Raw genomic sequence first — 27,370 nt, 5'->3', positions numbered from 1 at the left:
TTTGTAAAAACATTCAATACTGATCAGCCAGTAGTTTTTGGGAAAGTTTGTGGCACCCTGTCCGTTCCCAATCAGGAATTTCTATTAACTAACCACTACTTTTGGTGACAGGAAAATTTCGAGGCCAATCCAGCTGGCCAAAACTGAGTGACTCGTACTGGTTTTGTAAGTGTATTACACTGTGGAACAATCTTGTAGTTTCTTGCATGTGGATCCCTCTAACCGGTCAGGAGAACCTCGCTGACTATTCTGTATATTTCATCGCACCACAATCCAAGAACTTTTTACTAACTTTGATTTCTAATTATGTTTTCTCTTGACATTTACTTTGGTATTAATAACCTCTTTTGTCTCTAACCATTTCTTCTCAAATTGTCACATGTCCAGTTGTTAACACTGTGCTGTATTGAATTAGGAGTATATTAGCTGATCTACCACTGATTCACAATTTCTGTATACTTAAAAGATACAAAGCTTTCTTTTCTCAATTTTAATTGGTTTCATTTAGCTATCATACAATATATCCCCAAGCACCTATACTCACCGTAGACCAGTACTTCCCAGAATGAATGAAGACCTGTCTTTAGTCTTCATTTACTTATATTCTTGATGCTACAGAATAGATCCTCTTTGGCTCTTGAAGGACATTTGCATTATCTATCATAGAGTTAATATTGGGTTATGAAAGTTATTTCTGAACTTAACTTGGTGGTGGTCTTCACTTTCCATTTTATATTGCATTTCCATGAAATTACAACTTAAGCGTACCATCAATTTAGTGTTTTAACAGCGCTGCAACTCTTTATTTCGATTTTCTTATTTGCTGTTATATATTTTCACAACCTTCTTATTTGCAGTCATATATTTTCATGTTCTGTATTAAAGTGTGAAAATAAAAGGCCTGCAAACATTTCTGGTTTTATTGTCAACCTCGGAAGTCAAATAAACTTACATTGAAGATTTGAAATCTTGAATTGACATCTTTTTCATCCGATTTCAGCCGGCACTGGTCTTAAATCGTCGCAGTCTTTCAAGGAAAAGAGAGTGGCGCCATTACAGATCAAGCAAAATGTAAGTTGCCACAAATTATGGAAATGTAGAAGTTACTGATAAAAGGTCAAAGGAAACAACTTTGGATGACCATATTTGAAACCGTTGGCCTTTCAGTGTGTGGCAGTGAAAAGGCTAAAGGTCTTTTCCATAACAGAAGTTATAGCTGTATGCCAAGATCAAGCATGTCTTGAATTTTGAAATATCATCTTTTTTCAGGTGCCGGTTTCGTCAAGCGGTCAGAAAACAACTTCCCCTCCAAGGTGAGTTGTCTGTGGCATTCTCTGATGATGCCCTACAGAATGGAGAAAAGCTTGATAGCCATTTCTCAAAGAGGAAATTTGTCTGTTGCCACACAATTTACAATTTTAAAAATCTGTCTCTGCATTTGATAGGATAAGATCCTAACAAAAATAACAAAACAACTTTCTTCTGTTCAGTTCATTTATGAGGTTGTGGACTGACTCTCAACATGAAGAGATCTCTCAATGAAGCAGTAGCCTCGAATTTGGTGAAGCCTGTTTAACCACAACAGGAGGAAATCTCTCGAATGGTTTACTTTGGAAGTCCTGAAAGCCATTTGACATGTTTGATGCTCATTGAGGGATATCCACAGATTGAGACCAGATCCCCTGCCTGTTTATGGGTGGTGTTGGTTCCTATGTTTAGCAATTAATTCATTGATTAGTTGTTAATTTCTGTTATGAAATCCTATGGCAGGTTGATTAATACATACGCGGGAACAAAAACCAAATCATGTAAAATTTGTTTTTAAATTATTGTCTTGACAAAGGACAATTGAAAATGGTCATCTAATGTGAAGTTTGTTGATGTCTTGGTTGGTGTTTAAGAATTTTATCCTTTGGAACTTTTTTGTTGGTTCATCAGTTTTGAAACACACTGTATAAGCAACTTGCCATAGCATTTTCAAGTTCTTAGAAGCTGGGCTGTTGTCTGAGGTGTCCGCTAGAGGCGGCATTGTATGGTATAATGACTGTAAGCAATGCATGTCTAGCAATACAGTAGGCATGACAGCACCCTCGCAGCTGATCAATTTGAAGAAAAACATCTGAAATGTTCATATAGTATCTACTTGCTGAATTGGTCAGATCATCTTCGTTGGTTTGAATGCACTAGTCAGCAAGCTTGGCAGTTATGCTCAAAAAATGTTCATGGCGCAGTCCGTCTGCGGCATCAAATGAACTGAGTTACTGATTGGAAAGCCCACATTTTTAGTTTCCATCAAGACCATAGGCCCTACTTTGTACAGAAAGTGCAGCTGTTTTCACATCTTTTAGTGACCAGAGACCTTACCAGTGCATTATTCAGCAAAGAAACCAAAAATAATCAGACTGTCTTAGTTGGTACACTTTACGGTTGAGGGATTAGATCTTATGTGTCCAGTTTCCTAGCTAACTCTCCATACATTGGTTTCTTTATTAACATTAACAGCATCTCTGTGTCAAACACGAGTTATGGTCACTTCCAGTGGCGGAGAGTTGCCACAAAGTTAGGCATAGAGTAAGTGCTTCTTCCTACCCGTACTCTAGGTACTGTTTTCTTCTCGTCGGCAGCAGGGCTTTCTGTGTCGTGCTGTTTGTCATTCTGTTGATCTCACATTAGTTTGATGGACACTGCTACTTTCTAAAATGGTTTTCTGAGTTTAAGGGCCTGTTTTCACATTAACGTTTCACTATTCATACCACAGGCCAGTTTTTCATTGGCAGTGCAGCGCAAAGACCTTGTGAATGATACACAGCGGGAAACATTCATGTGGAGATAAGCCTCAAAAATTGATTGTACAGATTGAGTTCAGAAGCAGATGGTCAAACTAGAGCGGGATTGATCGTAGTAATTCTAACCTAAATCACATGTAATGATGGTCGATTGGATACTGTGGAGTTATACTTATCCAGTCTTTCCTTCTAAGCCCAGTAGGCCCTATTGACTTGATTATGACTCCACAGTAACCTATCTTACCAGGTATCTGTACAATGTTTTATGGTAGCTGATGTGTTTTTTTGTCTGTTGTAGTTTGTTTTGATTTGATATATTTCTGATCTAACCGTAGCTTTTCATAATGGATCAGTTTTAACTTGAAACGTTGGCCCAGGGAGAACATCAGCATAGTGGAAGAGCGACCGACTTGGGAATGGAAGGTCGTGGGTTCGAAGCTTAGCCAGAGTCACTCTGTTCTCCCTGACATATTTGCTCACTTGTGATGTACTTCGTTTGAGCTGTGTCTGGACTGATTTTCAGATGATGATAAAAGTTTTCTGTTTGATTGTGTATTTTGGTTTCCATGTCTGACTGTGTTGTTGTTGTTTCTTTCTATAGTGATCCGTACATCGCATACGATCGATGGCCTTTGTAAGCAACTAGTAGTGCCCTCTGGAGTTCTGTTATTTCTGGCATATTTTCTCATCTATCCTTCACATGGCAAGATATGGTGCTTCTAAACAATTCAGACAAATATATTCTGAAAATGCAATTACACTAGAATTCTGGATCCTTTTATGATCTGATCGTTCGAAAATTTGTCTGTTTTATGGAGTATATTTTGTCACTATTTCTTGCCATCACAAATTATAATCCACTTTTATTCATTAAGGGGAGACTATTGGCAACCTCCAGGTGACCAATTTGCACTGTAAACGAATTATGCCTTGTTTAACTTGGTGATAAGAAGAGTCCCCGAGCGAACTTTAAATATTGTCCCACCTTTTGGTCACTTACAGACAATGCTCTGGTCCACCTGGGTCTTGCCTATATGCTCCCTCTAAAGCATTTTGCTGATTATTGGATTGTGACCTGAAGGACCTGGTAACAAAATCCTCCTTGATTGGTGTTGGTGTTACTTTGAACTGTTACATCTGAGACCCACTTTAGTAATGATTCTTCCTCTGCTTGAATACTGGCTGCTCTCCATTCCTGTGGTGAAGAGTTTTCAAGGAAAAACAAATCTGAAACTCTGCCAGTTTGTCTCTTTTTATCACTTTGGGCAATCTATCACCGTAGGACATCCCTGATATTGATTGGTTTCTCACACCATTTGTAGCCGGTCCTTCAGCATTTTGAGTTTCACCGTCAACCTTGCTTTGTCGTACACCTGGGTGATTCTTGTTTTTGTAGTGGTTTTGTTCTTTTCACTCTAGTTTTACTCCACACTGATCCAGTCACTTATACCACTATAATGTTCCATCATCTTGGTGCCTGTTTTAACCTATGCAACCATTGAAATTTGTTAGATTTAAGGCCTGTACATGGAGTGAAGTTTTGTGGTACGATTGCCTTTGATGTGATTCTTGAGTTTAACATGATGAGGTGCTTCACCCCTACACACATATCCTAGTGGCCATGTGAAATATGCTCTTCAGGGTATTCTGGTCGGCTTCTTGTTCATGGGGGGAGGGGGGGGTCGCAGAACATCTCTTAATACATCATATTAGTGTTAGCTAGAAAAAATGGCTTTCTTCGTTGAAATAGCTTGCACAGTTTGGAATAGATTTGATAGTTTGAAACACTTGCACTTCTACAAATTGATTAAATATTAAAGGATATGGGTAAGTTTTGGTATAAGAGGGCCTTATTTGAAAATGAGGATATAGTGTATTGTGTTGTTGGTTTAAAGCTGAGCCACCAAGTAATGACTCATCCCCTTAGTCTTGATGCACTGAGAATCTCTACCTGTGGTGCTCAAGGAGAAAATGATGAGCAATCTGTGTGCAGCCTCCTTTTATAGGTTTAACTTGTCAGTTTTACTGTATACTTCACTTCAGTGAGTAAAATACAAAGAAACGAAATCTACAGGGCGTAAAAGAATATACTCCTGTTGAAATTTGTTCCAGATTCTATCATTTCAACTTCTCGCTTCTCATTTCTTTATAGTAAAGTCATCAATGAAGAAAATGAAGACAACCAAAAGGACTTGGACGGGATGGGGTCGAAGTAAGTCTCTTTTCATTGTTCAGAGGGACTGAGTGCCGCAGTGGTGAGGGCGTTGGACCCATGATCCAAATTAACACCTGAAAAATTAAAAATTCGAATTTATGAATGATTAAAGTGTTTTGATAAGTTCTTACCCTGTCTGACAACTTCAATGGTCATATGTTTGTTTTCAGCATCATCAACACAATGTCGGCTTCGATGGAGTCGCTGGATGATGCCGTCGAGGAGGAGTTTGACTTTGAAGATGACACAGAACTCATGGAGCTACAGGAGCCTGATCCTGAGGCATGGAGTATCACTGTCGATAAGAAGACGCTCAAAAAGATGGCGCCTAAGGATATCAAGAAACAAGACCATATATGGGGTGAGTGGGATGTTCTGGATGTAAAATGTGACAGGGTTGTGACTGTAGCCACAATGAAAGACATCATTCTGTACACCCAAGATTTTCCTGGTCAATAATGTCAAATATTTTCGTTGTTATCCGTAAAAACCGTCTGTCTCGTTTCACTTTCAGAGTTGATATTGACTGAGAAACATCATTGTCGAACACTGAAGATTATGAAAACGGTAAGCACTGTTATGATGTTTGTTTTGTTAACAGTTCCATGTGAAACATCTCGCTAACCCACAGAAATGTTAAAATGTTCAATCAAAATCACCTTTAGATGGTATGTGGGGTATTCAAGTTGTTGTAGATTTGAAGCAACTGTTATAAGCCAGTAGTAGTGAGAATATTGCAGACTGTCCATGTCTCTTTGTATATCGTAATGATGGTCCTTAGCCTAGTACTCCTGCACTGAGGTTGGTTTTAAATCAGGTTGGTTTTTTGGTTGATAGATTTTTGTTTGGAAATTCGAATCTTGCATGGACCTTCTTCATCTCTCTTGCAGATATTCAGTGGAGGCATGAGTAAAGAGTGTCAGTTGACTCCGGACCGTATTGACAAGATCTTCCCCAAACTCGACGAGCTGCTGGACATCCACCTGAACTTCCTGCAGGTCCTACAGACAAGGCAGGGCCAGAAGCGAGACATGAGCTTTGATATTATCGGCGATTTACTTTGTGATCAGGTGCGTTGAGGGGCCTGGCTTCAAAGCCTTTTGGTCCCAGGCCAAGTGTGTAATGGCATAAGATACTTTATTCTGTTATAGGCTGACAGAGTGGCACCGTAATGTTTTATACCTGTATCATCAGTCTCATGCACGTACAATCGTACATACCCCATTTTTGTAGCGCCGGCTTCAAGCCCATGTTTGTTCACTGGCAGCTTTTCATGATAAGGCCATGTTTGTGTAAAAATAGGATAACCTGTTTGATTTTGTGTTTCAGTTTGGCGGCGATAATGGTGAGCGGCTAAAGGAAGCTTATGGAGAGTTCTGCAGCCGACACAAGGAGGCCGTAGCGTACTATAAAGATATGCTCAAAAACGACAGGACTTTTCAGGGTTTTATCAAGGTAAGTGATAATATAATTTGAAAAGTTTGATTTACCAATACATTTTACTGAGTACCTACACAAGCAATTCTGGAAGCCATTTTACAAATCTTTTTTTTTCATGTTGCATAGAACAGCAGGATTCTGCGTTGACAGTGGTTGATGTGGTGGGCAATAATGACTTTCTTCTTTTACAGAAATGTAGCAACAATCGATTGTGTAAGAAGCTCGGAATTCCTGAGTGTATATTGTTGGTGACACAAAGGATGACCAAATATCCATTACTTCTTGACCCTATCATCAAAACGACAAAAGGTAATGAATTTTCTTTTATATGATTCTAAGCATGATATATTTCTCTTGTTTGCCATCTTCTTGGAAGACCTCGAGCTGTGACTTCTGATTATCACAAGAAAGGATTACTGCTAATTGTCCTCATTCAATTCCAGACAAAATCGACAAAGAGAATCTAAACCGTGCCCTCGCTCTTTCCAAGAATATCCTGAATGACATCAACTACCAAGTGGGTCGCTATGAGAAGGAGCAGAGGCTGCTCGAGATCTATAATCGCTTGGATGTCAAGTCGGTCGCATGGTTCAGGGGAAGGAAATTCAAGGTGAGAACGGTGATGCGCATGTCAGATTAGTTGGCAGCAGTCTGCTCCATTTCAGATCTCTGCCACCTTCAATTGTCATGGCTAATAGCTTTACACTGATGTTGATTCTCTCTTTCAGAAATCTGATTTATTGTCAAGGAAGCTCATCCATGAAGGTGTTATCAGTTGGAAGACCGCTCGAGGCAAATTAACGGAGGCAATCGCCGTGGTGCTATCTGACCTCATGTTCTTCCTACAGGAAAACAATCAGAAATACACGTTCTTTACTCAAGATAACAAGGTGAGTGAAGTGGCTTGCCAGAGGTAGTGGCATATATTGACTTCAAACATGGACACTGGCTCATTACATTCATCAGCCATCTGGACTCTGATTCCTCTACTTAATACTTCTGTGCTATTTCCCTTCCAGTCCGCTGTGATTCCCTTATCTAAACTCCTGGTGCGAGAAAAGGGCGACACACACGACAGTCGGGGTATCTACCTGATCAGTCAGAACAAGAGTCAGCCGGAGATGTATGAGTTGGTGTGCATGAGCAGTGATAAGAGGAAAGAATGGATTGAACTGGTTCAGGGTGCGAGCAAACTCTGTCCTGAGGAAGGTGAGAAAACACACTTCAATTAGGCTGCGCATCTTGTGGATATTCTCCAGAGTTGTAGTCATCACCCTCATCCTTGATTTCTTAATTCTACCCTGTCTCTGAACAAACAGAAAAATACTTCACAGTGTTCAAATAATCACATATTTTTCCTCTACAGAAGAAGATGTCCCCTCAGAGAGTGAAGAGGAAAAAAGGCTGCAGGAAGAGAGAGCAGCCCAGGTGCTAACTCTGGTCAGACGACTCGAGGTCAATGATAAAGAAATCAAGAAATTCTGTGATGAGAAGATTAAGATAATCTCTAAGATTATGTCCATACATGGCCATGAAGGAATTCAGGGCGAGGTGAGGATCCCTTGTGCCAAGAATTAGTAAAGACTAAAAACAGCTTTATTAGTTCTTGCCAGTACAATGTTCTTCCTTGGTCCTCCTTGGTCATAAAGCTGCATAGATATGTGGTTCCCCATTTGACTTTTGTAGCAGTGCCGTCTGTCAAGCTGAAATCCACAACAGACACTAGGCATTTCTTCAGACGTTATGTTGTATTTCTCTTTAAATAGTGTTCCAATGTCTTCAAATAGAGAATACGTAGATCGTTGCTTGTGTTTTATTCACTATAATCCAATGTCTTCATATGGCCTTTGAAGGAGAAAGATAGAATGAAACGTTGGACAAATATTTGTGCAGGGAAAGCGTGCGCCACCCAAGTAGAGATCCATTAATGTTTACAAGCATACAGCATACATGAAAAAGACAGTAGAGATTGTATAATTTAGAGGTCTGTCTTTCAGCTGCAGTCTCCATATCAAGATGAAGAAAAGAAGGAATTTAAGGATCCAGAGGAACTATTTCAGGCAGCTTCGAAAGAAGGTGAGTCTGAGGTGGACGCTCAGAAATTCTGCAGAATTATGCGGCATTGTCATTGGAACTAAACCTTACAACAGCTGGAGATTTCATGACTAGTTATTTCAGCATTTAGGTTTTCGGTCTCATCTTTTAGGAAGATTCACATAGTATTATTTAAAAGAAATATTTTGAAGTTGTACTGTTGTTGTCTGCTGATATGCATGTTTCATTCCAACTGAACCACCCAAATGAAACCTGCATGATTATTTCAGCTTTAATAGAAGTGATTTGCTCTTTAGAGGAGTTGAGAGAACAACTGAAGGATATCCCTTTGCAGGAAAATGCCAAAAATCCCCCTTTCCTCACCTTGTTTATTATTTGCAAGTCTGTGATAATATGTGACACTGCGATGCGAAATTAATCTGAAGTCTCATTCGCTAAAGAAGATGCCAGCTTTAATGCAATTCATTCAAAACTATGTCTAGGACTTTCACTGACAATAAAGAGCATAAATAATTGCAACTTTGATATGAGCTAAGAGTCTTGCCACTAACCGTAGCTGCGCTCTGCATTATAGGGTCAAGGGGTCACGCCTTTAATTTGCTACTTCAGATTTGTTTCTGCTCTCTGGTCGTAAGATTATTTCATTTTTGCCTTGGCTTATTCTTAGCTAATCCCCGCGGTCCATTCATTTTTCAGCGGAGAAATTTCAGCTTGCCGTTTACGACATGCTCTACAAGTCGGTGATCACCGACGGTGACGGCGACCAACCTCATTCTGATTCAATGAGTTTAGCTATGTTAGCATTTAGTGAAGATGGTATGTCGTAACATAATGCTTGGTGCGAGATGATTTCAGCTTGGCTTGGACGCAGCGCTTGAACCCTCACCCACTCTTCCGCTTCTTACCCCCAGAAATGTCATTCTTGATACCGTACCCTATAAAAATTTCTCTCATGGTGATCTGAGTCAATGGTTAAGTACCAATCCAACACTTTGAAAAGGTGGATTGAGGTTCTCTGCGGTTGCGTTGTCAAGAATGACAGTTCTTTGCATGTTTGTTAACAGGGAGCATCAAGCCTTACATAACACTGGGATGGCTTTCATGCACCAGGCTTGACATAGAAAGGCACTTTGTGTGAAGCTTTGTGTGGAATTTCTGGCATTTGAAATCCAATTTATAACTCATATTCATGAATATCCTGTAAACCAGGAAGTGCCCCATTAGATAGATTTCTTTATGGGAAAAACCATTGGATTTTTTGCACTTTTTATGTCAGCTTGGAAAATTTTTGAAAAATTTATACGTTTGGGTGAATTTCCTGGTTTACAATATCATGAGAATGAAACATTGGGTTTAATTTTTCCAAGAATACTGTAAACCCGGTCTTTTTCGTAGCCATATGTTTTAGCCATCATCTATAAATGCAAAAATATAAGCACGCAAGTATTTCCGGGTTTACAGTGCATTAACATCTGTCTTCACAGGTGATAGGCGCATGTATGTGTGAATTTACAGTGGGTATCAAAGGGGATAGCAATCCACGTTTTTGGCTCACTGCCTGCATGAAACTCCCTCTATTGCCAACCAGACCACAAAATCAAAGAAATGAAGCTTGGAAGAAATTTATATTTGGGTGGATTGCCCCTTTTGTGGTACACACTGTAATGTCACATTATCAACTGACACGGCTTTGTGCATGCTGTAAATAACCACATCTCTCTACAGGGCTTGTGCAGCATAACCTACATCACCATTCACCAACCCTCTCAGGCCACTTTGCATGACAAGTCTATTTTCTGAGGCCTTGAACACTTTCTGACCTTTGCTTTCAGCATCCAAACTTCAGGTCATGATTCATGGTAGCTTCGCTGTCGGCGGTCTTAACCGCAGCGTCAGCAGTGTCGGTGAGCAAGAAAGTATAGGCTATACACCGACGCCTCTGCCAAAACGGGCAGAGACTTTCACTGCGTTTGACACAACAAGATCAGGTAAGTCGAGGGTTGCAAATATGACATGCAGAGCCCTCTAGTGGAGAAGGACGGAGCTGATGTGGCTGCCTGAGAAGTTTGAAGATGCAGCGCCTGGTGTTGTTTCAGATGTTATATAAATCCGCTCCTATCTTCATCAACATTGGTGGAGGATTGTGTTGTGTTCTAGGTTGATGTGGATAGTTAGCTTAGGTTAGGTGTAGATGTCATGCACTTATAAACACATAATAGAGCATCTCATGTTATACAACAAGTTAGTAGTATTTCTCCTGGATTGAAACGTCCCCAGTCTGGGGCACATTTCGATAAAGGGAGATTTTGCTTCATCTGTTTTTACATTCTTAGTGAGAGTCTGCATTCAGCACTCTTAGTAAAAAGACATGTATCCTGCAAGTTCAAAGTGTAATTGAAAAAAAATTTCAATACCTTTGATTTGGCAAATTCTAAAAGCTACCTTCATAGCTACAATACTGTACCTTCCCAAAGCAGTTCTTAACACTTCTCTCTTTTTTTAGCATTAGCTGCCAAAAAGCGTGGTGTTTATGCAATCCGAGATTCTGGCGGCCGGAGTACAAGTCTTCAGAACCTGAATCGCCAGGAGAGTGATAATGACTTTAATCTCACTGTTGATATGTCCAAGGTAGGTGGCGCTACTTCTCTGACATCTCTAGTGAACAGGCTGCTGCTCTACATGTAGTTCTCCTAGAAGCTATCATTCACTTTGTAATAACCTGAGAGATTGGTCCTGGGTTAATGAATGACATTCTGAATAAAATGTCTGTCTTTCATAAAACGGGGATGCCATTTTGATTTTATTACGATGGGGTTGCAATAGGGTGTGCTAGATTAATAGATGCTGCAATTGTAGTTGCATTTTACAATGCTTTGCCTGTCGGCACTTTCAATCTCTGCAAAGACATTTTGCTGAAAGGTTTTCCTGAATTCAGCCCATAATTTTACTAACTATAATCACTGGTTTAGGGATTTTGCCATTCTATATGTAACAATATTCAGGGCTATTACCATGCTATATGTAACAATATTTAGGGCTATTCCCATGGTATGTAACAGCATCCCCTCTCCTGGTCTTCCTGGTCTCCCCTAACCTCCCCGTTGTTCCGTCTTTCTAGCAATGGGCGATGAGGCGCGGTAGTGCTGGTGTTCCTCAGGCAGATAAAGCAGCTGCTCAAAAGGTTTGTATCTAACACAACCTTGGGCTTATTCTGAAAGAATCTGTGAAAAAGAATAACTCACCGCAACTCTTTGCATTCCTCAACAAGTTTTCTCTGCTCAACTTTGATATAATTGGTCAGTGGTGTTCTGGCTGGTATATTTGTGGGCTGGTTGTCAATGAGAGGCAGGAACTCTGTGTATAGTGCTTTTAGACCAGCTACAGTACATCAGTAGTTCTTCTGTTTTGATCTAGATGGCAGCCTTAGTTTCCTGGTAGAATCTTCATTGGAAGCAAATCTGTGTGCTATTCCTACTGATGCCTTGAATCCTACCTTGTTTAAAATGTGTGCAAAATTTAGAAGCGCTCCATATCTGCAGACGACTCGACTTTCTGAGAAAGATCAGTCGATGAGAGCAAGGTTCTGCCGAGTTCCAGTGGATCCAGATTTTTCTCAAAATCATGAAGGAAAGAGGATGACACAGCGGGTCATCCAGGAGTTCGTGTGTGCACAGTGGCGCCGCGGGGTGGGGGAGTATTTTATTGTATATATATATATTATGTATATGATATCAGAGACTCGATGGAGTTGTTGGAGCTTCAAAAAACCTTGGATTCATTATTACATTTCCACTTTTACAGGATGCACGTAATCGACGAATGAGCACAAGTTTTCTCCAGAACTTCCTCTACAAACAAAATCCAAACGACGAGTCGCGTGGTAGTGATGGCGGCAGTGACAAGAGCTCTGTCGGCGATGTCTCGTATTCATCATATCTAAACCAGCCACTAGGGGGCGCCCCTTGTCGTGAACTCGTCCATTCGTTAACACAGATTATGCAATACATGCATGGCATTATGGTGAGTTGGGTTTTTCTGCTTCGACGTGGGAACTATTTGGTATGATGAGAATTTGTAATGTGGAAGGAAAATGCAGAAGGCCCAATTCTGGGCCATGATGCCTAAATGATGATGATGATGATGATTAAAGAACTCGGGATTAAATTACTGGTAAAGTCAGTCGCCCTCTCTGTCCAAAAAGTGCAGGACAAAATACTGACGTTCAAATGTGGGATCCTCGAGTTGACAGGCACCAGTGTTTTCTAGACTCCATACCAACAACCATTCTTGGTGAAAGTTTGTATTGATGCTTTCATTGGGTACATGCATATGTACATACAAGTCAAGAAGGCCTCTTATTGTTGCCCTCAAGGAATACTCATGGTGTTTTCCAAATAAAACATACAATGAAATTCTTTACAAGGTGTCATCAAGAGTACATCACTCTCATCCTCAAGTAAATAAACTTCAAGTGTGGCTACCCCTGCCTGGCTTTAGACAGAAGTAATGTGCACTTTAAGTACACCAAGGTCAAGTGGTTCGTCATCATTCAAGTTCTGATAGAATCTAACGGTATTTGTCACCATGCTAGGAGCTGGAGCTACTGTTGTATAGGTGGGCGAGCGTCTGAAGTGGTTGCCAATTGGTTCAATTATGATTGTGACAGGTCAAGAGGGTTGTAAACCAATTAATTGTCCACCTGAAGACTCTTTGATTACTCAAGTATTAACCATTGGCCTTGCGAATCCAGGACGTATCATCCTGATTTTTACTCTCCTAGTCGTTTTTTTGTTACATGATTTATATATATCACTCAATGTGAATTTGTTTGAGACACTTTGCTATTCTTGTATGACCACTTTTTACCAGTTGTCTGTTTGTTTAGTGTTAGTAAACAATGATAAAACTAGGCACTCTCTATTTCTGTGTTTAGATTTTCGTAACCATATCATCTTCTCAGGTCAAGTGCTGCGACAACTGAAAGTTGTACATCCCTGCAAACATATTTCTTCCCATGTCTCTTGATTGGCCTTAAGACTCCTTCCTTGGCACTGTCAAAAACTTGGTTTTACTTCTCATCCAAAAAAGGAGGCAATCCTCGGATTAAGTGACTTGCCTAATCATACAAGCATTATCATTGAGTATCGAAGCGAGAGGCTTCAACATAACGTCCTTAGTTGACCTTAGAATCAACCTCTAAGAAAATATCAACTTCAGGGAAATCGGCATCCCGTAATTTGTGACGCTTCTTATCATCACTTGTCTTAATAAAATTCCTCACCTCCCTAAGGTCCTGTGTCAGATTGTACACTTTTCTTGCAAACTTTCAGGTTTAACTTGGGTGAATATCTTAATCTTCTTTTCGCTTTGATGTCGATTCTATGTGTCATTATCGACCCAAATATGAATGAAATAGTGGCACTCTTATCAAAGTAATAAAAGCTACTGGTGCCGTGGGGTGTTGAGTCCTATTAGCCTAGACTCTCTTAATACCAGGAACCCCAGCCAGGAGCCGGTATAACACCCCCAGTATTTTTTCTTATCACGAAAACTGATAAATGTAATAAAACTGACAATTGGAGTCTCCCTTTTGAGACAAATTCAATACTTAGCAAGATTCAGATCCTGTTTTCTTGGACAGGTTGAGGAAACCACCTCCACGCCTGAATTTTTCTGCTGATGAATGATAGAAATTAGACACTTGAACATCTCGAAGACTTCCTTTCCTACTCGTAATGCCAGGCTCTTGCTCTTGACACTTTGATATTAGGCTTCAGATCAAATCTTTTTTCTTTCCAATGCTATTAAAATAACTCGTATAAGTCTTCATGGATGGAACAGGAGCGAATCACCTGAACCATTTACTCAAATATGCACCTGGGGACATATAAAAACTATCCCTAGACACTAATTTATCACGATAAAATCAGTTATTTACACACCTATTATAAGCTAATACATTTGTTTACTCGCTACTCGAAGTGTTTACCATGTACATTTGATAATATCTTTATTACTGATTCATTAAAGTTACTTTATGATGCTAATGAGCTATGTGTACCTTCCTTTGATTGAAAGGTGCATGTGGAACCTTTACATACAGTGTGCCCCCAAAAAAATGCGTCTGGCAAATATTTAGGCACCTGTTCTTTGGCAAATCAATGATATTTTCAAAAGTTGTGGATTAGATTATGCTGTGGGGTAGAAATGACGTGGCACAAGTTGGTTTACATTCCTGCTTGTTGATGTTGCTAATTTATGATATTATAAACCCAGACTTATTACTCATCTTATTTATTGCACAAATCTTTGTCGTACAACAAACAGACATATGATTCACCGTACTCAACCAAAGGTTGAGTCTGAAGGTAACCATAGCCCTGACCTTTGCCTAATTATCCCGCAATAAATTCCATAAACCTTAGGTAGAAGTTAGGAAAACATGTTTGTTTTGCAAGACTGTAAGAAATACTTTGGTGGGTGAACCTCTCTTCGTGGACACCTCAGTTTCTTCTTTTTCAATATGTCACTCCCAAAGGCATTGAATTTGAAATCTACCACAAGTTTTATTTTTTGGCAAAACATGGTTTTACAGGATTTATCCTTCACCGGTTGTGTCCCATTTCCTGCTTTAAATATATTCGGTTTTTAGCTCACCTCTCAGCAGAGGTGAGCTTATCCCATACCGTGGCGTCCGTCGTCCGTCGTCGTCGTCGTCGTCCGTCGTCCATTAGCAGGGCACGTTTCGTAACTGTTAGAGCTATTGAGTTGAAACTTGGTACACATGTACCCTTATGTAATGACACCTTGGAGACCAAGTTTCGGTCCGATTCGTTTCATGGTTTGGCCACCAGGGGGCCAAACGTTGAAAGTGAAAATATGCAATATCTCCCTTAATAGTAGTCGGGAAATTTTGAAAAAAATATGGTAGGTACTTCTAGCAAAGGTGCATCATATATCCTCCGGGTTTTTGATTTGACCTCCTTTTCAAGGTCACAGAGGTCAAATGGTGTAAATTGGCCGTTAGGATGTAACGATGGCACGTTTCTAAACTGCAATGACTATTGATACCAAATTTGGTACACATTTACCCCTTAGTCAGGTGATCTCAGGGACCGAAGTTTGGTCCAATATGATTCACCACTTGACCACCAGGGGGCAAAATCCAAAAACCTTAAAAATGTGATTATTCCTTAACTTCTTGCCCGATTGCCACCAATTTGATATCATAGGTACATCTAACTACCATACAGTACATGTCACACAGGTTTTCAATTTGACCTTCTTGTCAAGGTCACAGAGGTCAAATGACGTAAATTCGCCGTCAGGCCGTAACTATGGCACGTTTCTTAACTGCAATGACTATTGATCACAAATTAAGTACGCATGTACCCCTTGGTCAGGTGATCTCAGGTACCGAAGTTTGGTGCGATCTGATTTGCCGTTTGGCCTCCAGGGAGGGGGCCAAATCCTAAATTCATCAAAATGCCATTATTCCTAGTAATGACTTGCCCGATTGGCACCAATTTTATATCATAGGTACATCTAATTCTAACAACCATTCAATGTGTCACCCGGGTCTTCTTTGATTTGACCTACTTTTCAAGGTCACAGAGGTCGAATGTACTGTAAATTGGCCATTTTGGGGAAATTGTAATTGCTTGGACCTACATCAAACCTAACACTACATGACACAATACCATGCTCTTTATCCATCTTTCCTCCACATGAGGTGAGCACAATGGCCCTGGCCATTTCATTTTGAGATGGAAGCTTACTTCACAAATTCCCTGTTCTATATTTGGATTCTGTAGCCATTCTAGGTTAAAAAATTAGCCATGTCAGACAGAAATAATTCAGCTGAATTTTATGAATGAAGTATGTTTGGCTGTGACAAAACACCTGTTAATCTTAGAGAACATTGTTTACAATTCATTATGTTGTATTTCCGGGAAGAAAAAAAAGAAACGGTTATTTATATTCACAAGTCTGTTAAGAATGAATGCGAGACCTTCGAAACTATTTGAGCTCTTTTCCATTGAAAAGTGGTATTCTGGGGCCAACTGTCCCCCCTTCGGCCAAAAAGTTAAAGATAGCCCTGTTGATTGCAACTGAACACTAAATAATAACAATTATAAACATACATGTATAAAAACGTACATGTAAATTCTCCCCAGTAAAAATCCATCTGATGCGGCGGTTGGCTGAAAAAAGAACTGTTTAGGGATGATTTATATAAGAGTTTATGATCTGTGGTGCCTCGATGTATATCATCACAACATTTCTAAATTTAGCGACAGAATATCAACAAATATGCGAAATGATAACACAGAATGTGTGCCAGTGATGAATTATCTTAAACTTTTAGAAAATGAGCCGCTATCAGGTGGTCATCTGCTCTTAAGTGTGGTCATTGTCCATCTTTGGGAACTTTAAGCAAAATCGTACGATCTTTGTTTAACATTCATTGATTGCCACTACGAAAATGTTTCTCTTAGGCACCCTGTAGCTAATTAGAAAATGTGTTGAACTCATGCCGATGGAGAATTAGCAATATCTTATCAAATCTGGGTTCACTTTGATTTTCCCAATTTTCAGATACATCAATGTGCACAATTGTACAAGTGAGTCTGACAAACTCCTCATGATCTCAGTTCTACAAAGGAAATGGATATTGGCATTGCGTTATCGAACTTTGATGCATAAAAATCAGAAAATTAAATTAACGAAACTAAGTCATTGAGGTTTTATTCTGCGAGAGTTTGTAGTCATTTGAGGTTGCTTGATGTCATTTCAGGTTGTCAGTGGAAGACAGCGCACACAGAACGAAAGGTAAGCACTTGATTTATGCATTTTACAGTTCTGGTCATATGTAATGTGCCTTACCACATTAACTTGCAACTTTGCAGATACTCTAGAGATCTGTTTAAAAGTGTGTATTTGATGTAATTGGGGGACTTGACCAAAAAAGTGAAATTACTTTGACTTTTATCGGCATGTCTCGTTTTGTTGATCCTGGCTCCAATGAATGTCTGTTGTGGGGGCTGTTGTCTTGTCAATGCCAATTCTTGCTGTCTGAGCAAACTATGGTAACATTAATCAAGAACGTGCCTTCGGCATTAGAGTGGAGTCTCCCTTAGCCAACACCTCTCTAATAAGGACACCCTTTCTACTAAGGACACTAGTTTTGGACCCATCTTGTTGTTGCCATTCAATCTGACCGCTCTAATCAGGACATTTCTATATTAAGAACAACACCAGTCTGTCCTAAGGGTGTTCGTAATAGAGAGGTTCTAGTATGTCTTAAGTTGATAAGTTTAAAGCTTTCTGAAAAGATTTCATGATTATCTACAGCTATCACAAAAATGTTGACAGGTGAAATCTAGACGGAGATGGAGCTTTATTGAAAGTTCCTTGAATCGTGATACGTCTTAATCAAGTTAATTTGCAAGTCATTATACGGATGTCATGCAACATGAAAATACTGTTGATGAGGCTGACGGAATGACGTCAAGAGGTCAAGGTCATTCGCAGATCCAGGTTACCCAGAAATGCGTCATCGGTTCATCGAAGAATTAGCCAATTACAATGGGGGAAGATAATTAGGTTTTCCCTAGATATTGCAGAATATCTTGCTATAAAATCAGAAGCTCTCTTTGGGCAATTACAATTTGGGATTGAGAGCACCCTCCGTACCCTTTTTGTAACATTGTTAACTTGAAATTTCCGTGCCAAGTTCAAAATGACGTCGCCAGTTTATTTGAACAACTTCGTCCAGTGAGTATTATTGTATACATCCTCCTAGTGCATGACTGAAACTATTTCTTAATGGTGTCATTGGTCCCTACATGAATTGGCGGAGACTACTTCTAGTCCTATTACACTGCAAGTAGCGCAATGTTCCTCCATCTCTGGCAATAACTCTGTGGATAACTTTAGAGTGGTGGCCATTTCCAAGATGGCTGCCTTTGTGGCCATCTTACTTTCAGATTCAGCCATCAGCGTGTTTCGATGGATTCAGATAAAGTTTCATGTTGTCCCCATTTTGTCCCTCCTAAGGAAATCAGGGGTTGTTCTCTTCTCCGGCCCTGTACTCAAACCCTGAGACATTCGCCCTCAGTTTGACGGTCGGTATGTATCGCGTAAAATGCCCTCGAGCTCTGTCATTTTGAAGATATACATTGTTCTTGATTTCCTTCCTCTATGAAAGGCTTATCAATGTTGCTTTTCAGAATTTGATAACGAACCAAAATGTTTATTCTAATATTTAATCAAATTATTTAGTGGTCAGGAGACTATTCCTCAATATTTGGTAGCAAATTAATGATGTTTATTTTTAAATTTACCCAATTGTTTTCAAACAAATAGTCTAAATATGTTGAATTGAGGACGGTTCTTGTTACACGGTGGAGGTTCAGACCAAGTCCAAGGGTGGATGAATCCAAATCTGCTAAGAGACAGAAAGGCTGGTTATCAACAAAGATGGCAAGATTTATTAGGCGCCCTTCGGAATTGCTGATGATATCTACAATATAATGAATTGAAAAGAATTTTAAGATTGAATGATTGTAAAATGATGCACAAATTGTTCATGGTTCTTGATACTTGATGGTTATCACACCAATCTGAACACTTATACCTGCAGACCAATGGTCATCCTTAGATTTTGATCTTGATGTCTCTATCACTGTTGGTTCTTGGTTCCCCTGCTGGCATCCGCACCTCGGGATACCATAAATGGCCTGACTCGCTTTCGAATTCTGTGACCTCTAAATCAATTAATGAATGGACAATGCATTGATTTTAATCAGCGGAATGTATCGACTGACCAGTTGCTGTCTTACTTTCAACGAGATTCAGTCTGGGGGAGGGGGTCGCTGTTTGCATAAATTTTGACCTTGCATTTGACATTGATGTGGAGATGTTGAGCACCCCCCTCCCCGCAAATGATTAGCAAGATATGTCAATACACTCTGTACCAGCATTTGTTCCTCTGGTTAGACACATTTCTTTCAATAATTTTGTGAATCTTCCTAAGGTGTTCATGTGTGTGGACGTTTGTAAAAGCTGCAGGGGAGGGGTGGGCAATTAGCTGAGGAAAACTTCAATCAGAGATAAATGTTTGTCTGAGGGTATTAATTGATTGTTATTTGCCTTTAAGCTTGCATAAACAATCAGAAAGTTTATATTTTAAGTATTTTTTTCATTGTTTAGTGGCCCTTGAAATCTGACAGTTATTTTTGCAAAATGTTACAATTTCAATCTTTTTAACTTCTTTAACTTATCTTTTTAAACACTGTTGGGGTCCTTAAATAAACTTTTGTATCAAGTCATTTAAATCATATACATGTAAGAATTGAGTAATTATGTTGATGAAGTATTAAATCGCTTTTGTTGTCATCACCTTGGGATCAGCTTGTGTCCACCTTGACATCTTAATTGACACATAATTATGGCATTAAGCGATCAAACCGGTCAAAGAGGTACCCAGGGATCAGTCTTTGCCATCCTGTGGATAAAGGAAGAGGGTTTAGGCAGCCTACTGGTGATGACATCTGCCATTTGTTCATCATAATTTTGTTCAGTTTTGTGTTCTTATCTATTTTGAGGTAAGGGCAGTACTTTTCTTCAATCCGTTATGTGGGAATGGAGTAGTTCTATATCTTCTTCTTCAATTTTTTAAAGAAATCTCAATTTTGTTGCCTTTTATCAGTTAATTTGGTGTAACATGGTCTTCATTTTGAAACCAACACAGTGGAAGATTTTTGTCATCAAATTATGTATCTGACGCTAAGTCTTACTTTTCTGTTCATCTTGCTAGGCTAACTGAATAGCTTCAGCACATCTGTTGTAGGCTTACAGTATTTGAATATGGGTAAATAAGTATATGAATCATGAAATATGTCATTTGAATTAAGCGTAAAAAAGGACCACGTCCGGTAGTCTAATCACTGGCAATTAAATGGTTATCAGTAGCCATGATTAAATATTTACGTAAGAAATACTTGAATCGCCTGGTGGGGTGGCCCGTGGGTTTTTCAATGAGGTGTTCTAATGGTGTTCCCTGTGGTTCGGGAGAACGAATCAGTCATTGCAGCCTAAACACTGAATCTGATTTCCTCGAATTTCTTCACATCTGGATGGAATCGTCATTTTCCCTGAATGTTGGATGATGAATGCAGTGATATTATTAAGATCAAGGAGTGGTAGCATGACGTTTTGACGGCCAGCACTAATGTATAGTAGCTTCTCGGTAGCTGATCTGAAGTCTACATTATGGTTACAGGTGGAGGAGGGCAAGTGATCTCGCCTTGTCAGGGCCATTAGTTGGTGCAGGGTGGCCATTGCCTCTCAGTCATCTCCAAAGAACATGTTTTTCATGCAGATTTGGGACAGTCGTGTTCTATTCACCCCCCTCCCACCAACCAAAAAGTTGAATACGGTCCATGCTAGAAGCAACGCTCTGGTAGCTTACGTTCTAAGTATGTACTTGTACTTTTATAGTATATGTGGCCTTAATTTACTCCAGTTTACTAGCTTAAAGCTACACGTACCCTGGATTTAGGGTTATCAGACTGTTTACCAAAGTCAGTAAGATTTACTTGCGTTAATGTCAGAACCCATGTTTAGCTTGGTAATCTCCTGATCACGACTAACATGGAGGTTATGATTGGTTTACTCTTGTCTAAGTATTCTGTCTCATAAAAAGTGTTTTATTTGGTTTTGGACACATTTCTATCACGTTTGATGTCTTTATGTAATGAACATTGGTAAAAAACAGATACTCTTCTTGACATGATGCCAGGTTGAGCTCAAGCGAGTGCCACTGCGTTGACCTATGATGGTGATAGCACTTTTAGACAGAACAGTATAAAGCACTGTAGAAAAGCGGCCACATAGGAGCAAAACCAGGGTTTACCAGGGATACATTGTGCCCTTCAGTATCACAGTTTATCTGAGGAGACAGCTCGCTGCATTCGTTTACTATAAGTCAAGTTTGTTTACTATCGAACACTAGAACAGTATAGTCTACCCATTTCTAAGTATGATGTATACAACAAGGTTTATTTACGATGTCCTCAATGTTAGCTTCCTGTATAATACATTGACAGAAATGTTGAAATTTCCAATGTGATTAAGTGAAAACAAGAAATATATTTTTTCAGAATTTCATTTCAGTCTCCAAAGCTTCACGTGGCTGATTAATAACCTGGACATGACTTATGTTGAAGGGAACTAAGCATTTTGTGTTCTTATCTTTCCAGTTTAAAAACGCAGCTACTTGATTCGAACCAGCAACTTGCCAAGCTGTCATCAGAGGCACAGAAACAAATGTTGGAGAAAAAGAACTTGTACCGGCACAATCAGCAGCTGGAGGAGCTCAGAAGTCTTCAGGTGAGGGGTGAAAGTAGGAGGCAACCAGAGACACTGATGTAAACCCGATCAGTGTGTCACTCTATGTTACATAAAAGACTTGTTAGTCTGGGCATCAAACCCGTGTGAAGAGAACCAAACCTTCATCCCTTCCACACCTTACGGCAAAGTCCAGAATCCCAACCTCAACGGATTGGACTTGGATCATCGAAGGTGTCTCATCTTCTGCCAGAACTCTTGCTCTTTTAATGAACTGCAATTAGCAAGATTCTTGGACATACCCTTTCCATTCTATATGCAGATCGACTCTTTGACAGCTTTTTACGAGTTACGTTTTCTTCTTGTTTTAGCAAACGATACGAAAGGAACGCGAAGACTGGGAGAAAGCCAAGGAGAAAGAGCGATACCGGATAGAACATGAGAACCTGGCTCTTGATGAGAAACAGAAAAACCTCGATAAGCAAAAGGTATGGAAAAGATAGACTGATGGACTCCTGTGGGGGACTCCTGAGGGACTCCATATAGATTCTGGACAACATATCCTGGTGGTAGCCGCTATGCTATTCGATGAAACAATAAACAAGCCTGTTGTGTTGCAGGGACAAATGTCTGTAGTATTTTGATGACTACTTTCATTACTTGAAATTGATTCAAATTGCATCAGTTGTTGCAGATTGATAAGAATTTCTTCAAAAATCCCAGGCAGAGAAATGAACAATGAAAGGTTTCACTGCATCATACCCTTGATGTTTCATTTGCCAGTACTGGGGTCACATTACTTTACAATTTCTTTTATATCATGTCCCAAAATTTTAAGTGTTTCCTGTTACTTTCCAGGCTGAGATACGTAAAGAAGCTGAAGAACTTCAACGCCAGAAGGAAGCCTTACAGCGCCAGGTGGACTTCCTCAAACTACAATTCTCGAACGCCCACCAATCATCGATACTAAGCTCAGGAAGACATGAAAGTGAATCGGGTATCAGTGCGATACCGCCAAAAATTCAAACTCCGACATCATCAAACTCCACGCCTACGTCCCCATCCATTAACCATAAACGATCTGCATCGGCAGATTTCAGAAAAGACGATGTTACAGACAGTTATGAACCGATGAAACCAGAATACACGCAAAGTCTCAAGGAACCGCTGAACCGGAAAAGTCTCTTCGGAGACAAAAGTAGACCTTTATCGGATGGGACTCTTTCCGGTGTGTCAAAGAAAGATTTACCACTTCATTTATTAAGTGCTACCAATGAACAAAAAACCAGTTCGATACGGCAGCAGTTACCGCTTAAACTTGCAGGTTTAAGTGGAAAGTCAATGTCTGGGGGAAGTGGCTCTATGACGAGCCCGAAAATGTCTGGCCTTCACCACTCGAGTAGTCTTGTCGGACAACACCAGCAGATTCCGAGTAAACTTGCCTCGGGGAGTGGTTCTGGAAAGATTTCTCATACTGCCTCTGTTCCTGCCATGCTACCAATGAAATTAGCCGAAGATAAGGGAAAGTCAAGTCGTTTATCGTCGCCGAGTATGACGAGCCCGACTGGGAAGAAAACAAAGGAGGAAAGGAAGAAAGAGTCTGAAGTCATTTACTTTTGAATATTATGGTGAGCATTTTAAAGATTTAGTATGTTGAAGTCTGACCCGACCCTTGACCTTGTGATACCAGAATTGAGGCAAAAACTGTCTCTAGAGCACCTGACTCGTTGTCAGTGAGTGAGATTGAGTCGAATAAAAGAGCCTGTTAAGGACATATTTTGGTAACTGTAGTGTATATTTGGAGAATGAAAATCAAACAAAGTTGGGTTGCTACACGACCCCCAAAATAGCTGTTCTTCAAGACATCTTCTCAAATCCTCTTCTCTTTTCAGATATTAGTCAATGATGGTGCAAGTGTGATTGTTGACGTCGACCAGTGCTTGTTAGGTAGCTGCTTCCGTGTTATTGGATGAAGTCGTTGTAATTACTTGGTTACATCTGATATCGACTCCTTGATGCCTCATTTAAAAGGACTTTGGTTCTCTGCTGTTCCCCTGGATGTTTTGCTGTTTCCCTGGATAGTTTGCTGTTCCCCTGGACATTTGGTCGTGTGGTCAAAAAGTGGGGGGTACAATAGTGTCGTGAACCACACTCTCAAATGAATGGCATCATATATCTACTTAAGATTTTATTTCATAAATGGTTCTAGTATATTGCTTTGGTTTTTTGAGGGACCTTTTACAGGAATCCTATTTTAGGTTTAGATATTTGGGGTGTTTCTATGCGCAGGACTGAAGGAAGTGAAGATTGTATAAAAATGTGAATTTACAAATTTTTGCTATCTAAAAACTCTGGTCTAAATTATATGTGTACATGTAGCTGCTTGATCAGTGTGCTTCTATAATAGCCAGGTACATTTGTACAGGGTGTATGAAAACTGTCATGATCTTTTTGTGCAAGGCATTTGTGGTGGATGGTTTAGGAGTCATTAGTGGTGATGTCATAGCTTGATATAACCTATTTAAACTGAGAGAGATTAATTACTGCATTGGAATTGTTCAACATGAAGGAGACACATGTCCATTATTTTTTTTCTCACACCCTGTATAATTCATTTCTCTATTATCAAACGACATGTTATGTACTGTGTATTGTTAAACTTATTGCAATATTGTCATCCAATGGCATGAATGAATAACTGTGTAAATACTGTAGAATATGATGTAAATGTTGTACATTTTACAATGAGAATATATCCTGTAAATATTTAGTAGATTTTACCAAATAATTGAGCATTTTGTGGATATCCCAGACGATCGCCTTATATCTTTTTGGGTCACTTGGGGAAATCTTTTTAGGAAGTTATCTGGAACTGAATTTAGCTGGTCTGTGTAATATGATATGATGACTATTTATAGAAAATCAGCATATGAAACAACTTAAGTGAATGAGAAGTTTCAAGAAAATCCTGTGTTAAACAGATGTAACCAGATTTCTGATAGGCTAATTCTTCTTGCCAATGTTTTGTTGGAGCAATCAGGTGTCTTGTTAAAGCCATTTCGTTGTAATGATGTTCCAGACTCCTTTTTTTATCCTGTCATGTTTATTATAAAGAACGTAATCATTTGTTCTATTCTCATGGGATCTTTGCTTATTAACAATCACCTGACCATTGATTGTACATTGAAATGTTTTAAATTCTTATTTTAGTTTTATCAACATTTCATATGTGACCCGTCACAGGTTGAGACGGACTAGTTGTTGATTTCACTGTTGTTTGCCTTTTGTGAAATCAGTTTCTTCCGTTACCTCCTGGTGTGACTTAAAATAGGCTCATCTTCTGTGTGACATGCACCTGGTTTTGCTGTGATGGGTCACATATCTTTTGAATCATTTTAAGACGATATCATCGCACTGGAAGTTATACTGTTACTTGCTCGGCTGGATAAAATGTCATGATGAAGTTTTTTTACATTCCGCCTTGTGATTTGAATTTGTAAATATTCTTGTCAATTGATAACCTTGATTTCTCTAGCTTTAAGTTCATAATCTGTACAGTTTTGGTGCATTTTATAACCAATTAAGGCCCCACTTTTTTTATACTAGCTCTATATGTTGGTCGACATTGGAGTTGTATCCAGTATTGCATCTAAAACATTCATGCTTTAATTTGTCTTGCACAAGCCAGGTACTTGATGAAATGTCTGGTCGGAAAATGTCAGTGCTGTTCTTGTCCACCCTCGTCCATTGCTAGCTAATGTAGTATTGCCTTCCTGGTGACGAGGATATTTGAATTCAGTTAGGATAACTCTATCAGGACTGGAAATCAATTGAACCAAGTGTGTCCACTCTCCCTTAGGTAATCAGTTGCGGTCAGTCATCTTTATTTAACTCGCTTCCATTATTATTTGCACTGCTGTAATTAGACAGATGTTATTCTGTATAAAAAATCCAATTTTGGTAATCCCTTCCATTCTCCAGTCCTAGCAGGGTTACATATTAGTATCATTGTGAAAAAGTGCTGGGACCCAGTGGTGTGCTTGTGAAATAATCCAATGACTTGTACTGTCTCGTCTGCTTGTCCAGAATACAGATTAGATTCACGGTTTGTGCACTAGTATTCAAATACCTGTACAGTGTCATTCATCCGGAACCGTTCATTCAACTCCTTGGCCATTTCATTTGCAAGTTCAAAACACAAAATTATAAAGTCTGCTAATGAGTTTATTAAGTAAGGTTGATTGAAAAAAAACTGACCAGACCAGTTGCTTCTAGAAATAACCAGCTTTCTATCAATGGTCAATCAGCATCTCCACGCATAGTAAACACTTGCGTGAGTGTACATTTGAGCAGTTCATAGAAACTGTATTTTTGATACCTTTCGAGATTTCTCATTAACGACTATATCATCGTTTAGTAGCAAACAGTTTCTGGTATAAATATTACAGTTGGTCTTATCATATTTTGTGGAAATCAGGTTGACATTAGTTCCTTAGGTATACTGTAAACCCTAAAATATACCTGTGCGTTTTATTTCACAATTTTTGTGTTTGCAGTAGGATGGAAGACATACGGCCATGAAAAAAAAAGAAGAAATTACGGGGTTATCAAACGCTAAATTAAAATTGTACAGGTATACAAAAGTTGCAATTTCCCAAAACTGAAATAAAATTGGTGCGAAAATTTCTCATTAACGACTTCTCATTAACGACTATATCATCGTTTAGTAGCAAACAGTTTCTGGTATAAATATTACAGTTGGTCTTATCATATTTTGTGGAAATCAGGTTGACATTAGTTCCTTAGGTATACTGTAAACCCTAAAATATACCTGTGCGTTTTATTTCACAATTTTTGTGTTTGCAGTAGGATGGAAGACATACGGCCATGAAAAAAAAAGAAGAAATTACGGGGTTATCAAACGCTAAATTAAAATTGTACAGGTATACAAAAGTTGCAATTTCACAAAACTGAAATAAAATTGGTGCGAAAATTTCCAGGTTTACAGTATAATGCAGCCAAAAGTGAATTGAAAGATCTTGCACATGTAACATGGTTTTATGGTGTTTTTCAGATAGATCTGGTCAAAGGTGCTTGGCTGATGTCTTGCCTGGTCAGGCCTACCCTAAGGATAATCTAGTGTCATGTTCCTGAGTTAAGTACCTTTGGCCAGAATGATATGAAGAACACTCTCCATCACAATAGGAAGATTAAGACCGGCCCTGTCTCCCAGAACGACAATGAGGCGATTCCCTCTTTTTGTGCGACGTCTTCTAAGGGCTTTAGTCACAGGATGTCAATGTTTGTAATTGGAAAATACATTGAGCATCGTTGAGGCAGGAGCCAGTCACTGGTGACTTTTATAAAATGTCTCTATTTTGCATTGTGCCTGTTGTCAGTTGTTCATTTTGAAGGTCATGTAAGAAGTCCTCTTTCCTATTTCATGCTCATCCATGTAATGACCCCCGTATCTATATCAAACATGGCTGTATAGACATTCTTAATAAAAATTCCAATCATA

At 39.3% G+C, this 27,370-nt stretch overlaps 1 protein-coding gene across 12 annotated transcripts in view; it reads left to right on the top strand.

Moving 5' to 3' along the window:
- Nucleotides 1–27,370, top strand: part of LOC135482452 (A-kinase anchor protein 13-like) — a 77,874-nt gene extending 50,504 nt beyond the window's left edge. For 7 of the 12 annotated variants that reach the window (XM_064762453.1, XM_064762447.1, XM_064762448.1 and 4 more), the window contains 25 exons: nt 112–165; nt 1,001–1,071; nt 1,270–1,313; nt 2,503–2,571; nt 3,388–3,420; nt 4,939–4,998; nt 5,172–5,362; nt 5,516–5,568; nt 5,892–6,071; nt 6,331–6,456; nt 6,633–6,750; nt 6,885–7,051; nt 7,170–7,331; nt 7,461–7,650; nt 7,808–7,992; nt 8,439–8,517; nt 10,329–10,484; nt 11,000–11,124; nt 11,615–11,677; nt 12,298–12,516; nt 17,294–17,328; nt 21,762–21,891; nt 22,221–22,337; nt 22,708–23,477; nt 23,742–27,370. In XM_064762453.1, the coding sequence (XP_064618523.1) occupies nt 112–165; nt 1,001–1,071; nt 1,270–1,313; nt 2,503–2,571; nt 3,388–3,420; nt 4,939–4,998; nt 5,172–5,362; nt 5,516–5,568; nt 5,892–6,071; nt 6,331–6,456; nt 6,633–6,750; nt 6,885–7,051; nt 7,170–7,331; nt 7,461–7,650; nt 7,808–7,992; nt 8,439–8,517; nt 10,329–10,484; nt 11,000–11,124; nt 11,615–11,677; nt 12,298–12,516; nt 17,294–17,328; nt 21,762–21,891; nt 22,221–22,337; nt 22,708–23,469 (3,389 nt within the window). In that variant the 3' untranslated portion in view covers nt 23,470–23,477; nt 23,742–27,370. Of the gene's footprint in view, nt 1–111; nt 166–1,000; nt 1,072–1,269; nt 1,314–2,502; nt 2,572–3,387; nt 3,421–4,938; nt 4,999–5,171; nt 5,363–5,515; nt 5,569–5,891; nt 6,072–6,330; nt 6,457–6,632; nt 6,751–6,884; nt 7,052–7,169; nt 7,332–7,460; nt 7,651–7,807; nt 7,993–8,438; nt 8,518–9,192; nt 9,313–10,328; nt 10,485–10,999; nt 11,125–11,614; nt 11,678–12,297; nt 12,517–17,293; nt 17,329–21,761; nt 21,892–22,220; nt 22,338–22,707; nt 23,478–23,741 lie in introns of all 12 variants that reach the window. The other 5 variants (XM_064762449.1, XM_064762450.1, XM_064762446.1 and 2 more) reach the window with 5 other exon arrangements.

The sequence above is a fragment of the Lineus longissimus genome, chromosome 2, assembly GCF_910592395.1.
Source record: "Lineus longissimus chromosome 2, tnLinLong1.2, whole genome shotgun sequence".
Classification (NCBI taxonomy): Eukaryota; Metazoa; Nemertea; class Pilidiophora; order Heteronemertea; family Lineidae; genus Lineus; species Lineus longissimus.
Note: the sequence above shows the minus strand (reverse complement) of the source record. Positions and strands in the feature narration are given on the sequence as shown.